General features: G+C 41.7%; 1 protein-coding gene across 1 annotated transcript; it reads right to left on the reverse strand.

Annotated features, from left to right (window-relative positions):
• Window positions 1-1,328: 1,328 nt before the first annotated feature.
• Window positions 1,329-10,657, reverse strand: LOC150006795 (DLA class II histocompatibility antigen, DR-1 beta chain-like). The gene is made up of 6 exons (XM_090282171.1): window positions 10,458-10,657; window positions 5,232-5,498; window positions 2,985-3,266; window positions 2,174-2,284; window positions 1,681-1,704; window positions 1,329-1,389 (listed from the first exon to the last, which is right to left on the reverse strand). Exons 1-6 carry the CDS (start codon window positions 10,555-10,557, stop codon window positions 1,376-1,378), a joined length of 798 nt encoding a protein of 265 aa, XP_090138297.1. The 5' UTR covers window positions 10,558-10,657; the 3' UTR covers window positions 1,329-1,375.
• Between the last annotated feature and the right edge of the window lie 4,949 nt (window positions 10,658-15,606).

Raw genomic sequence — 15,606 nt, forward strand, 5'->3', positions numbered from 1 at the left:
CTATTTACAAATATGAGGGGAGAGAATAGGTATAGCTATATATTCTTATTCTCCTCTATTTAATTAAAAATATATGTTGTGTACTATGCAAACTTTCCTCTTCCTTGCTCTGAACACATTTTGGAGATTATTCCATAGCTGAGTACTCTCATTTTTATTCCCAGTTGTTGGGATATATACTAGTAGATTCATATGTTTCCGTTTCCCAGCGTTGTCTCTGATGTGTGCTAAGACCCAACAAGAGTTTCCTGTGACAGACACCGAATTTGTCACACAACCTGGAGGGCCTCAGAAGTGCATCTTTTCTACTGGAGTTGTGCTTTGCCTGATGCCTCTGAGACTTATGGAGGAGGGTGCATCTCAAGGCAGAGTCAGCACAGCACTGATTTTTATCTGAGAGACAGAAAAAGACTGAAGTATCAAAGCCCACAGTTAGTCTAATAAAGTGGGACTTCAAGAAGCACCCAGGTTTGTCCTGGCAGAGTAGCTCAGCTGGCTAGAGTGTCATCCCAATTCGCCAAGTTTGCCAGCTTGCTCCCCAGTCAGCGCACATACAAGAAGTAACCAATAAATGCATAAATAAGTGGAACAACAAATCGATGTATGTTTCTCTCTCTCTCTCCCCTTCCCTCCCTTTCTATCTAAAATCAATAAATGTTTAAAAATTGTCAGTACCCAAATCTAGATACTTTCTTTTAAGAGATCAAGGAACAGGATTATAACAATTTTGAAGGCATCACATCCTTACAAGTGCATTTCTTTCACTTATTGTCCCCTTTCTGTGTCCCATGCCATGAAGGGACTTGTGTGTTTGAGAAACAAAGATGTAGGAGACCACCATGTATGGGTTCTTTGCAGGCTTTCTCCTAGCTCAGGAAAAGATGCCTAATGGCAGAATGCAGAAACCCCATGAAAAAGCATTGAAGGGAAGAAGGAAATCTTCCAGATTCCCATGTGACCAAAATTCAGGACTATAAATTAAAATTATTATTGTATTGTATTGTGATGAAATCCTCTTTCTCTTTTCTTTCTACTTCTTGTCCTTGAAGCCATATGAAGCAGATGGTTTTCACTCCATATTTAATTGAAGAAAATTTTATAAAGAAATGTGGGCAGAATGTGAATTCAGGTGCACAGGCGACAGTAAGGGCTGAATACAAAGGGACAGGGAAGGAAGGGAGATAAGTAAGGCACAGCAGTCAAAACTGGGACTTCCAGGTCAAGGGCAGGGGTTGACATGTTCTGCAGGGTCACTGACCCAGGACCAAACCAGATCCTGAGGAAGCATTCTCTTGGTGGAATAAGAATGAAGCAGGAAACCTTTTCATGCTGCAAAGAAGCTGGGACAGAAGGTTCTTTCATCACCATCCTTACTTCAGCTCAGGAGTCCTGCAGACAGAGGAGAGTGCTGTTTCCAGACCTAGCCAACAAGCAGCTTCCTCCCCGCCCCACTCAGGGCCTCCTGTTACAGCTCTGAAGAAGAAAAGTTCTCAGGTCACCCTGAGCCAAAGCTACTTTAGAGCAGGCCTTTTACTAAGTGGTGAGAAGCTTTAGAGTAAACTGCCTGACCAGAAGTCAGATCCAAAGTCCTTCCCATTATTTCTGTCTCCTGTCTTGTCACCTCTACATCCTGTCCTAGGGAAACTGAATATGAATCTAAGTATGATTAAAGAGCATTACCTGTTGGCTGAAGTCCAGAGTGTCCTGGGAAAGGGAAGATATATACTTAAAAGCTATGAAGGTAAATCTGTCCCCAAACACAATGTCCCCAGTCCTGAACCACCTGGCACTTCTCTAACATCACAACCCACCTCACGTGATACCAGAATTGAGAGGGGAGCAGAAACTGAGAGCAGTGGCCCATGAGGCTTCTGTCACACAAATCTAGTGTAATTTTATTAACAATCGTGTCTATTCCTCCATTTATTCCAGGATCTTGACCCAAATCCCTGTGGACGTTAACCCTTCGCTTACCTCTGCAGGCCATAATTCCTTATCGTCAACCGTAAGTAACCATGAACTATTTATTTCTGGGTTCCAGGAAGTCTGAGATCAACCAGGGAAGGAAAGGCTTTATACGTGGCCACTGATATACAGAGAACTAACTTGAGCAAAACTGTATTTCTTCTCCATACAGTCTATGGGGAACTTCAGCTGCGAAATGGTTCCTTACCTTTCTGATTCCTGAAGTAGATGAACAGCCCCACCCCAAGGAAGAGCAGACCCAGAACGAGGCCCCCGACTCCACTCAGCATCTTGCTCTGTGCAGATTCAGACTGTGCCCCTGAGAGAAGAAGCTAGTTTTAGGGATTTTTATCCCAAATCCACTTTCTCTGATTGAGACTCTGGGACTGAGAGCTTTGAGAGTGGGGAAGAAGGCTGCCCTAGAAGAACCAGAACAAATGGCCATTTCTGGAAAAGAGACTTAAAATCACACTGAGGAGATGCAAGGTTCAGGCACTGAACTCATTTAAGCATCACAGCCCTGACGTAAGGCCACTCACTACTTCAATATCTGAGGATGAGGAGCCTGGGGCTCGACAAGGTGGAGTCCTTGTCTAGGGTGAGAGCTAATGGCGGGCAGAGCAGAGACTGAGCCCTTCCCATGTCAGGAAGGTCCCTACGTTGTAGAGGATGCACCTCTGCTGAGATCTCATTGGACAACTCAGGGCAACCGTGCGGAAGTACCAGCCTAGCCCAAGGCAGGGGACTGGTGCCCAGGACCAAGGAGGAATGTGGCCTGTGACATCGTGGGAAAGTTCAAAACAGGGACAGCCCTCTTCTCACTACCAGGAATAATGGCCTCCCCAAGAACTATAAGTATTTATAGAAATTATCACAGTGCTAACCCCAGTGACCTGTGCTGAAGGAGAGAACATGAGCAAATGAAAACATGGTGTGGGGAGAGGAGAAGCCTGCCACTCAGGGATAAACAAAGTCCCCTGGGGTGGGTGAGGCATGAGTGAGGTCATAACACTTCTCACTCCATTCCACGGTGAGGGGGCTCATCTGGCTCGGGTGCTGCACTTGGCAGGTGTAGACCTCTCCTCTCTGGGGAACTGTTTCCAGCATCACCAGGATCTGGAAGGTCCAGTCTCCATTCCGGATCAGGCCTGTGGAGACGACCCCAGCCTCCTCTTCCCGGCCATTCCGCAGCCACCGGACTTCAATGTGGCCTGGATAGAAACCATTCACAGAGCAGACCAGGAGGTTGTGGTGCTGCAGGCGCTGGGTCTTTGCAGGATACACAGTCACTGTAGGCTTAGCTAGGAGAGAAAAGGTGAGGGAACATGAGGAAGACAGAGGAAGGCTCCTTGGTTGGCTGCCCCTCGGCCTCCAGTCCCCGGCTCCAGCGTTGGGCAGCCTCCCTCAGAGCTGGCCCCGTGGCCCAGCAGGAGTTCGTGCCATGAGCCTGGAACCCATCCCTACGGCACAGGCCCCCTAGACTTGAGAGATGTAGAGAAAATTTGTGAGATTTTTTCATAACTTGAAACAGTTATTCATTGTTGAATTGAAGTGTTTACAAATCTTTGCAAAGTATATAGTGTATTAATTAAAAGTGTGATTTCTGGAGCAGGGCTGTCTGAGTTCAAGTCCAGGTTCTGTCTCCTACTGGTTGATTCTAGGAGAAGTTTTACATTCCTCTGTGCTGAGCTTTCTCACTTATAAAGGGGATAATAACACTAATTTACCTCTTAAGGACATATGAGGACCAGTGGACCTAATGACTGGAACTCTGCCATCAATATGTGTTAGCTATTTATCATCCTTGTTCACTTGGAGAGAAAATATAATTCAAAGCAGTGTGGATAAACTGGGGAACAGCTTGGGGAAGATGGGGATACAGGCTATGAAACCTTGGAGATGCGACACTCACACCTGAGAACATCACAGAAATGGTTCTACCTGGGAAGCAGGAAAGACACAGGTGATTCTGAGTCCCAGAAAAACGTGAGTCTTGAAGGAGAGGGGAAGGAGCAAGGGAAGTCATTCACTTATAGAGTAATTACACTCAGTTGAGCAATCTCTCTCCCGTCTAAAGACGCATATCTATTGTTGGAATTGTTATCATTTTATAATTGTCTCTCTTTTTAAGCTGACACTTGAGCTCAGGGCAGGGTCTGGGACTCACTAATATGTGTGCTTCCTGCCTGAGACCAGCTCAATAAACACAGTGGGGGAGGGGGAAGGGGAGGGGAAGATGGAGAAAGAGGAGAAGAAACCTACAGAGAAACGTTTTTACAACACAACAAAATGGTAGATTTAAGATTGATAATTCATTGCTAACAACTTTGCAGTACATTTCATTACATTAAAGATGTTTAAATTCTTAACATGGAAAGTAATAAAACAGAAACAAAATACAAACCAGGAACTGGAGAAACTGCTGAATCAAATATTAGCAGAGTGTTCACCTTACTGCATAGAGAACCATAAAATCACTGAGAAAAACAACAGCCCCCAGAGATGACAGACAATAGGCAATTCTTAGGGCAGGAACAACAATTAGCCAATAAATACGTGAAAAAATGTTCAAAAATCTTAGAAATCAAAGAAGTAAAAATAAAAATAAAAATATACATTTTCAACTGAGTATTTGGTAATAGTTAAAAAAATTAGAACATGAGGTCGTTACAACTATAAAAAGATAGTATGTAACTGCTTAAATATGATTAGCATTATAAAAATAGTATCATCTATATATTAGGAAACAAAATCATAATTTAAAAACCTGGTTTTACAATCATTTCAACTATGTAAAAACATACACGAAGGGGAAAAAAAAAAAGACAGAAAGTTAGACCTAAAAGAAGACTCAAAGACCAGAGGTGCCTCGGAGGTCCCCCGCCCTCAGAAATGGGCCTGACCCTTCTTCTCAATCAAATGTTTATGGAACAAACACAGGACCCTATTCCAGGGGTTCAGGGTTAAGAAGGGTTTGGCCAAGAGGGACTGTGACTCCCCTTCTCCCCAACCTTTCACCTCCCTCCCCTCCGCTCCCCGAAACCTTCACCCCAACAAGTCAGCGCCGCAAACGTCGCTTACAGAGGACAGACTCACACGGCGCCCCGACAGCGGCCCGCCCAGGTCCCCGCACACGTGTGTCGCTCAGCCCTGCAAACACACACGCACAGTACACGCGCACACACGCACGGTACACGCACACACACGCACACACGCACGGTACACGCGCACACACGCGCACGCCCCCCACCCCCCGCCGCGCTCACTTTGCCGATGCACCAGGAATCCATCCAACACCCCGTAGTTGTATCTGCACGTGTCCACCATGGCCCGATGCCGCTCCAGGATGTCCTTCTGCGGGTTCCAGTACGCGGCGTCCGGCCGCCCCAGCTCCGTCACCGCGCGGAACTCCCCCACGTCGCTGTCGAAGCGCACGTACTCCTCCCCGTTGTAGATGTATCTGGCCAGGTACTGCACCCGCTCCGTCCCGTTGGAGAAACGACACTCGCCCTTAACCTGGAACACGAACTGCGCTGTGGGGACAGGGACGGTCCGGTCACTCTGGTGAGAGACGGATGGCGCCGCCGCCCGGTGCGGGGCTTGCAGGCCGGCGGGGACACGGGGACACCGGCCCCCCAACTGCCACCACCCGGGGTCCCCGCTCATCTGGGGCAGGAGGGGGCGGAGGGCAGGGGAGGCCCCTCCCGGGGCTGCCAGACTGCACGCCCAAGGGGGGCGGTGGGCGGTGCCGTCGCCGCCTCCTCCTGGAAGCCCCGCCCTCCCTCCGCCCGCCGGCCCCCCCTTTCCTCAAACGGGCCCTCCTCGTGCAGTTAACTCTCGGTCGGGGGACCTCGTGCCCGGCCCCTGCTGCCCCGGGGATCCAAGGAAGGACGAGGGCACCTCCCCGCGACTCTGGAGCTTCACCCGTCAGGACCCAACCGGACGAGATTCACGCAGGAGTGAGGAACGTCAGAAAGCGGGGAGTTCTCCAACAGAGAATAATAACCAGTCACCAAGCCATATAATTTATCCTTCACATCGTCTGCTTAATTTCTCTGCCACTGGTCCACTACTTAGCTACAGCAGAAAACTATGGCCACAGCCATTTGATTCCTGTTCAGTGGCCCAACTAATTCATTTCCTAACTGTCCCCTGCTCCCAGTAATACCAGTAAGGCGTCAGATTCCCAGCTTTGGCCAGATTGGAACTTTCATTTCTACAGTCAGGTCCCCTCAGAAGGGGAGAAACTAGGATGGTATCCTCATACAGACAGTTTACAAAAATGAGCAGGTCCCCAGCCTCTGAGGAGAGACTTCGCTTAGAAATGATGGCAGATAGGAGGGCACTCTGGTCAGACCACTTCTATTCACAACATCTCTAGTGCCTTTTTGACACATGAGAAAGTTGAAAAATAAAAACGTGTGAAGTTGCTGTTCACTGCAGCCCGTATGGTTAGCACTGTTGGTCCATGTTCACTGCCCAACTTGTTTCCAAATATAGTGAATAAAAATATAGGGTGCCCAGTTAACTTTGGATTTCAGATAGATAATTGTTTCTCTGAAATTCAGATTTAATTGGGCATCTGGTATTTTATTTGCCAACCCTAGCCCAGTTTGCTAATAAAATCTCAGAAAAGAGTGTGTATGTAATACTTCTTTGCGTTCTTCCTCACATGCCCATGATAGTCTATACACAGTGTGAGCCCATATGGAACTTTTCAAGTTATAAGTGCAAAATGAATAAAATTTTCTACTATATATTAGAACTAGCAGCCTTTGCATCTGCCTGCCCCCAAATCTAGGACACACACTGACACATATAAACATCAGAAATTTCATCAGCAATTCGGACTCAATTAAGCCACTCTTGACCAGTGGTGGGTAGAAGCCCAAACTCTAGAATTAGAAAATCTAAATTTGAACATCAGTTCTTCCACTTGGATCAGATTTTAACATTCATGGGTCTTTTTTCCTTCTCTCTAAAACAGATTTAATGACAGTATATTCCTCACAGGATATTGTTAAGTGTGAAATTAAATAGTGATTCTTCCTAGTGCTGATCATATACTAAGTACTCAATAAATACATTGCTATTTTAATTCTTATAATCCCTATGAATGCAAGCTCACAAGATCTTTCTATTCCTAAAGCAAATAATATCTTCACATCATTTGGCAACTGTCTTTAGTTAATTTTATCACTAAATATAATTTTGAAAACAAGGACAGAAATTTGGTTTATGTATAATAACGGGATATGCATGAACCTAATAGGCTGACGGAGAAGAGGAGGACTTACTAGATGCTGAGAGTTAGACAATATAATCTGGGTTCTACAACTAACTGTGACTCTGGGTAAGTTACTTAAACTCTTTGAATTTTAGATTCCACAGATTATTACTTTTTTAATTACTGCAGATAAGATAGGGTAGTTATGAGAATTACATATTTAAATATATAGACCTGGTACACAGTAATTGCAAAATGTTATGATACTCCACGCTGATAGAGACCAGATTTGTGTTGTTGATGCCTCCATCCTCATCCAGGGTGATAACCTATCTATTCTAGGTCTCTAATAAATATTGGCTGTCTAATCAATGGCTTTTTGCATATCCAGTCACCTCTGCATATAAGACCGCTGTAGTGGTTCCTTGCTGCTGACTGAACATCTCTGGTTCTCAAGTCCTCCCAGCTTCTTTTCAGGCTCTTTTATTCTGTGCTTTAGGTCCAGCTGACGCCCTGATCCTGACGCACAGTCTCTCCCTGAGGTCAGCTGCTCAAAAGAGTCACCTGTCAACCATCCTTCATGTCTTCAGCTCCCATTTTCCCTTCAAATGGTCCAATCCAGTTTCCATGTTGTACACGCCACTGACTGCACATGTCACGTCCACCAAACCCAGTGCTCATGTCTCTGCATGTTCTCGCTTCCCCACCTCCTAGTGGCTCTCACCACACCTGGCCACTCCCTCCTCCTCCCTTCACCTCCATGCATCACATTCCTGGTTTTTCTCAACATCACTGGCACCCTGTCTCAGTCCCCTTGGCTGCCTCACTGGCCCTTGGTGCTCTGGGCTCGGCCCCTGCCGTCTTCTCGTCTGCCACACACACTGTCTCACTCACTGTGTGACCTCCCCCATTTTCCTGGAATTGAACACAGTACATGTGTCATGACACCGACAAACATACCTCCAGCCCTGGCCGGCCCCTGAACTCCAGGCTCCTGTATTCAACTGACCTCTTGACAGCTCCACATAAAGGTCAAAAAATCATTTCAAACTTAAAATATTTATTCCTAACCACCCACTTCAAATTATTTTCTGCTATAGTCTTCCGTATCTCAATGAACAGCACCACCAAGTTTATTCAAATTATTTAAGAAAAAATCCTTACAAATGAGCTTGATTTTGTACTTCTCTGCCATTTAATCCATTACAAGGTCACACAAATATCTATCCCAAATCTGTTCACCTTATCTTTACCACTGCTTTTGTCACTGCCACACGCAATGAAGCCCCAAGCATGTCTTCCCGGGAGAACTCGTCCACGCTCCTAAATGGCTTCCCTGATCCCACTTGTGAACCCCTACAGTCCCATCTCCACATGGTAACTAGAATTATTTTTTAAACATAAATATAAATGGACTCTCCTCATAACCCTCCAGTAGTTCACTTGCTTCTTCAAATAAAATTCAAGTTTCTTACCACGGCCATCAAGGCCCAATATGATTTGCCTCCTGTCTCCACTCCCTTCCTGTGTCAATGTCACCCCCAGCTTCCTTGCTGAGCCTCAGCCACGCTAGTCTTGTTTCTGTCCCTTCAACACACCAAACGCATTCCCACACTTTGGCCTTTCCGTGTTCCTTCCCTGGAATACTTGTCCCTTAGATCTCCATATGGTGGCTTCTCTCATCATTCAGGTCTCAAGAAAATTTTTTTATTTCTTAAATAGTTATTGGGTTATTGTCTTTCTCCCCTGACATGAGCTAAATTCTGTGATAATAGGAAACTTTCTATTATTTCCAGATAGGATTCTCTGAGCTTAGAACAGAACCCAGTGAACCACAATTGCTCAGATAAATATCTGCGGTCTAGTGAATGGACCCGGGTTCTGGGATTTGATTGTTGTGGGAATCATGGAAAAGAGAGGGGCTCAAGTTCCTACACTCTTTTATTCAGATGATACATTATATCCCTTCTACTTTCTGGAGAAATTCAAACAAGCTTTTTTTCTATTTCTATTGCTAAAAGAAACCTTCGTCAGTAAGAAATGGGTGACTTTTTTAAAAGGGAAAATATCACTACATTTTATCTTGTCTATGGATCTGTTCCAGTGCTGAAGGTCTGTGTGAACTTTGGGATCCCAGGAATGGTGATGACATAGTTGGGGAACTAATAGGGAGGGAATGAAAGTAAAGGTAACCAAACATGGCTAATTAAGGAAAATAGAGGGGACGATGAATGAACCTGTGACATTTGGGACCAAGACTGCAGGAGGCGAATGAGTTCCCTTGACTTGATTATTGACTTTCAGTCTCATGGGATGTAAGCAGCCTTCATACTCGGTCCATACACCTGTTCAAAGTGTATAATTTGAACCTATGAGATTGCTAATATTTGACTCTTTTTAACTTAAGAAACAGAATTCTGTACAATTTATCTCTACTAGTGTAAGTCTTACTGTGGGCTCAGACCAGAGAAGGGGAGATGGAGAAACTCCTAGTATAGAAAGGTTTAAGACAGATTCATAATGAACACTAACCTGGCCAGGTGTTCAGAGATGCTTTAAGTTCTTTATAGCATCAAAGAATACCCCATAGATGACTCTCATCTGTAGCATCATTCCAAGTACCAAGAATCTCTGCTTCAGCTCCAGGGGGCTTTCCACAGGAGGACTAGAGAGCATTAACCCCAACTTGTGTCAAAGAAGCTCCATTATAGGGACACAGGCCTTATGAACATTGGAGTTCAGGGAGAAAGGAAAAAAGATAGCAGGGGATGCCCCTTGATGTATCCTCACATAATAGGGAGAGGCACACACACACTATGGATTCTGTTGAGGACATAACACAGGATTTTCTAGGAGAGACCCTTCTAATTCCTTTTGACTCCCCATAAAATTTCAGGGAAACTTTTCCCTTCTTGGGATAACTCAATATAATAAACGAAACCACTGGATGGGAATTGGTTTGAAATCATTGTTTCTAAATTCTCTCAAGACCCCGAGGGAATGCGACACAAGGCTGGAGAGGCTTTACTGGAGAAGAGTTGAGAAGAAATGACCTATATACATAGAGCCCCTTACACGGCTCTTGTAGAGAGTGAGCACCCAGGCCCTTTTTCTGGGGAAACAAGTGGGGATCTATATGATAAAGATGGGTGGTCACTGAAAAAAATGTCACAGTTTTCTAAGGGACATGGCCTGGACACAGTGCCAAAGCTAATCCTTCCTTTTCCCACCTCACTATAGCTTACCCCCCAAGATATGCACTTACGTGGTGTGTCCCTGGCCCAAACCAAGAGAGGGCTCAGTACCATCAATATCATCATCAGAGCTGCCATCCAGGAGCCTCTGGGGAACCATAGACACAGCATGCTGGAGAGCACAGAGGACAGGGTGCGGAGAGCAGGCAAGTCTCACTCAGTGAGCACTATGATCCTTCTCCCCCTGTATCCTAAATAATACCAACCAAGGAACTCATTTCTTTGTTCCTGGATTGGGTAATTTCAGCATTGAGAACCAATCAGCATCAAAGATGAATAATGTCATCAATTGCTGGTCAGAGATTCAGTATGAAGGTCCTCTTCTGAAAGTTAGAATTTTCTGCATTTAAAAGATTGTTTTAATTTCGTGTTTTAAAGGTTCAATTCAGTTGTATCAGAAACATTTCATTGGGCCCCTATGGTGAGCTAATTCTGTGTGTCTCAATGAAGTGTGTACAAGTTGAAGCCTTTTAGGAATGTTCATTTCTCACACTTGCAGACAGAGCCATTTTGACAAATGTATGTATGAGTGTGTTTAGGAATTTAAAGGATGGAGGGAAGATGATTGCAAGTTAGGAGGCCTTCAATTTTGTCCTCATTGCACTATAACTTAGTGTTGTAGGTTTGGGAAAATTACTTAAGTTCTCACAGTTAAAGTCACTGTGATCTTTCAGATGTTTTAATTCCGGAAAACACTGTGACTTTGTGGACACCTCAAGGAGCAGCTTCCCCTAGTAACTGATGATATGACAGACTTACAGACATTGATTGGAGGATATAATCTGCAGCTCTTTATAAGGAGAATGTCTCTGACTGAAGGCAATTGAAAGTTATTCAATAATTTAACCTGAGTGAAAAGGTTTATCAGATTTATCTCCTGGTGCTGCCGCTGGGCTTAGTGACTCCTCCAGAATACACATAGAGAAAAGGGCTTAGAGGAGGTGATTTATATGGAACGGAGGGGAAAGTACTTTTGAATAGCATTTGACCTAACAATGTGATAAGGCCAACTGTCCAAAACACAGTATCCACGGGGCTGAGCCTTTGATAAAGGACTCAAAGTCAGGCTTTAGAATAATTAATGTCCAGTGCCTTACTCTTGGTCCCCATTATGATTTTTTCATTTTCTTATGGACATGTCCCCTTAGTTTTTCAACTTCTCTTGCTTTATTCTAAGAAAAGTTAAAAAAAAGACTTTATTAATAAAATTGTTATAAAATGTTTAGGAAATGGAACACTATGGAAAAACTAGAAATCATATCCTTTGATGTAATCATATAATTTTAAACATATAATTCAACTTTATATAATTATTACACATAATTTTAATATAAATGCAATTCTCCAATCCTGAATGGACTTTAAAGGACAACTCTCTAAGTTCTGCAATAATAATCACTTCACCACAGCTCTGCTACACAGTTTTTCATCGTGTGCCTTCATATCTCTAGTGACAGAATACTTACCATGCTACAGTAAAGTGACTACAGTTTAGTGGGTGAAATGAATGATGATGGTCAAAAGGTACAAACTTCCAGCTATAAAATAAGTAAGTTGTGAGGACGCAATGTACATCTAAGAGAGTAGATCTTAAAGGCTCTCATCACAAGAAAAAAAAATTAACTATATGTGGTATAGATGTTAACTATCCTTATTGTGGTGATTATTTTGCAACATACACAAATATCAAATCATTGTGGAGCGAGGTCCAAGATGGTTGCAGCATAGCAGGATGCTGAACTCACCCCCTCCCATCCCATGAGCAAACTGAAATAGACACATAAATAGAGAGCAATTACTCCTGCAAGACAACTAAGGTCTGAATGAACAGCTTCTGAACAACAAAAAGGCTAAAGAAACTGAATAGAGAAGGCTGGGAAACTATAGGAGCATTTGGAACTCTGAGCCAGAGGAAGTGATGAGACCATTGTTCACATCCTCCTCCACTTGGATAAGGCAGGAGGAGCTTTATTTTGGTGTTTTGGCCTCAGTGCATTCCCAGACATACTGTGTGGAGTCTTTTTTCTCTAAACAGAGGGAGCAAACAGGAAAAATAGGGCTTCACCTCAGCACCAGGCCTCCCTGCCAGGAGCTGCTCCAGCCCAGTAGGCCATGCACCAGGCACTGTAAATGCCTGCTTAGTTCCAACTAACTTCTCAAAACTACTTAGCACATAAAACTACACAGAGGTCACATATAAACAAACCACTTTTGATACAACAAACAAGAGGGAGGCCATACAAACAAGACTGGGGAGCCAGGAGAGCTCTCCAGGGACTGAGGGAATTCTCAGGGGAGTCAGCAGAAAACAATGGATTGCATATAAAGGAAACTGATTTCTCTGCATCAACTTTACAGGACAAAAGGGAGTGTCAGGGTATCTTTAAAATACTAAAAGAAAGGAATTTACAACCTAGAATAATTTACCCAGCAAGGTTATTTTTCATATATAAAGGAGAAATAAAGGGTTTCCCAGACAAGCAAAACTAAAGGAGTTCATCACCATTTAAAACAGCTTTACCAAAGTGCTAAAGGGTCTTTTTTAAAGCATAAAAGAAAAGACCACAATCGGAAATTAGAAAATATTAGAAAGGAAAATACGTCATGGGTAATGCCAAATATTAGATAAATACAGGTAATAAGACATTTAAAAAGCTAGTATGAAGGTCAAAAGCAAAAAGTATGAAACTAAAACACAACACAAAAAGATCTAAAATATGACATCAATAACAAAGCGGGGAGTGGCAAGTAAAAATGTAGTCCTTTTGGAATTAATTGCCTATCAGCTTGATATAGACTGTTATAGATATAGAATGATACATACAAATCTCATGGTAACCACAAACCAAAATTTCTAGAACATATGCAAAGAATGGAGAGAAAAGAAACCAAACAAAAACACTAAAGAAGCACAGCAAACTACAAGGTCAAGGGAAGAAGAAAGGAACAGAGGAGAACTATTAAAACAACCAAAAACCAGTTAAAAATGGTAATAAGTGTATATTTGTGAATAATTACGTTAATTGTAAGTGGATTAAATGCTCCAATAAAAAGACATAGGGTGAATTAAAAAACACGACCCATCTATATTCTACTAAAAGAGATTTACTTGAAAAAGAAAGACACATACATATTGAAAGTGAAGGGATAGAAAAAGACATTCCATGCAAATAGAAATGAAAAGAAAGCTTGGGTAGCAACTCTCATATCAGACTAAGTAGACTTTAAAACAAAATAAATGTAAGAAAATACAAAGAACATTATATAATTATAAAGGAGTAAATCAAAGAAGAATATATAACAATTGAAAACACAGATGAATTTTGCCAAATATTCAAAAAAGAAAAAATACCTGTCCTTTTCAAACTATTTCAAAAAATTCAAGAGGAGGGAATACTCCCAAGTTCATTTTATGGGGCATTCATTATCCAAATTCTGAAACCATATAAAGACACTAGAAAATTATAGGCCAACATCCCTGATAAACATAATGTATACATTCTCACAACCTATTAGCAAACCAGATTCAGCAATACATTAAAAAGATAATACACCGTGATTAAGTGAGATTTATTTCTGAGATGAAAGGTTGGTACAATATCCACAAATCAATTAACGTGATACACCACATAAACAAAATGAAGGATTAAAATCATATATTAATAGGCACAGAAAAAAAGCATTTCACAAATCCAGCACCAATTTATGATAAAAACTCTCAGCAAAATTAGAATAAGAAAACATATCTCAAAATAACAAAAGCCATATAGGACAAACCCACAGCTAACATCAGACTCAACAGGCAAAAAACAAAAAGAATTTTCCTTAACATCAGAAACAAAACAGGAATGTCCACTTTCACCACTCTTACACACCATACTACTGGAACCCTTAGCCATAGTAATCAGACACAAATAAGAAATAAAAAGTATCCAATTTAGAAAGGAAGATGTAAAACCATCATTATTTTAGGTAACGTAATGCTGTATATATAGAGAGTTAAACATTCCACCAAAAAAACTACTAGAACAGATAAATGAATTCAGTAAAGTAGCAGAGGACAAAATAAATATTCAGAAATCAGTTGCATTTTAACACACCAATAATAAACTATTGTAAAGGAAAACTAAGAAAACAATACTATTTACAATTGCATTAAAAAATATACAACACCTAGAAGTAAATTTAATCAATAATGTAAAAGTCTTGTATTTCGAAAAGTATAAGATACTGAAGAAAGAATTGAAGAAGATATTAATAAATGGAAGCATATACTGTGCTCATGCATAGAAAAATTACCATTAAAATGTCCATACTACTGAAATATTCAATGCAATTTCTATCAAAATACCAATGGCATAGTTTACAGGACTAGAACAAATAATCCAAAAATGTATATAGAAACACAAAAGACCCTGAATAGCCACAGCAATCTTGAGAAAGAAGAACAGAGTTAGAGGTATCATGCTACCTGATACCAAACTATACTACATGGCTATAGTAATCAAAACATTATGATACTTCCATAAAAAGACATATAGATCAATGTGACAGAATAGAGAGCCCAGAAATAAACCCATGATTATATGTCAGTTAATATTTGCCAGTGGAGGCAAGAACATACAATGGGATAAAGATAATCTACTCAATAAATGGTGATGGGAATATCAGACAGATACCGCAAAAATGAAACTAGACCACCTTCTTACACCATATATAAGAATAAACTCAAAATGGATTAAAGATTTAAATGTAAGACTCAAAACAATAAAACTCCTAGGAGAAAACATAGGCAGTAAAATCCCTGACATTTCTCTTAGCAGTATTTATTCTGATATTTCTCCCCAAGCAAGACAAACAAAATTTTAAAAAATAAATAAATTGGACTACATCAAACAAAAAAGATTTTGCATAGCAAAAGAAATCATCAAGAAAACAAAAACACATCCTATGAATGGGCATAGATATTCGCCAATGATATATCAGATAAGGGGTTAATATCCAAAATTTATAAAGAACTCATAAAACTCAACACCAAAAAAACACAATCCAATTTTTAAAAAATATACTAAGGACCTGAACAGACACTTCTCCAAAGAAGACATACAGACATTCAATAGACATAACAAAAGGTATTCAACATCACTAATCATCAAAGAA

This window comes from Furipterus horrens, unplaced genomic scaffold (genome assembly GCF_987537825.1).
Source record: "Furipterus horrens unplaced genomic scaffold, mFurHor1.1.pri manual_scaffold_6, whole genome shotgun sequence".
Taxonomy (NCBI): domain Eukaryota; kingdom Metazoa; phylum Chordata; class Mammalia; order Chiroptera; family Furipteridae; genus Furipterus; species Furipterus horrens.

Bases quoted from the DNA above. Each gene is read 5' to 3' on its own strand.
- LOC150006795 (XM_090282171.1), bottom strand. From the start codon at position 10,557: ATGCTGTGTCTATGGTTCCCCAGAGGCTCCTGGATGGCAGCTCTGATG. The intron at 5,499-10,457 runs GTAAGTGCATAT...CTGTCCCCACAG, and splicing joins TTGGGCCAGGGACACACCAC to CGCAGTTCGTGTTCCAGGTT. The intron at 2,285-2,984 runs GTGAGAAGTGTT...TTCTTCTCTCAG, and splicing joins CCCCCTCACCGTGGAATGGA to GGGCACAGTCTGAATCTGCA.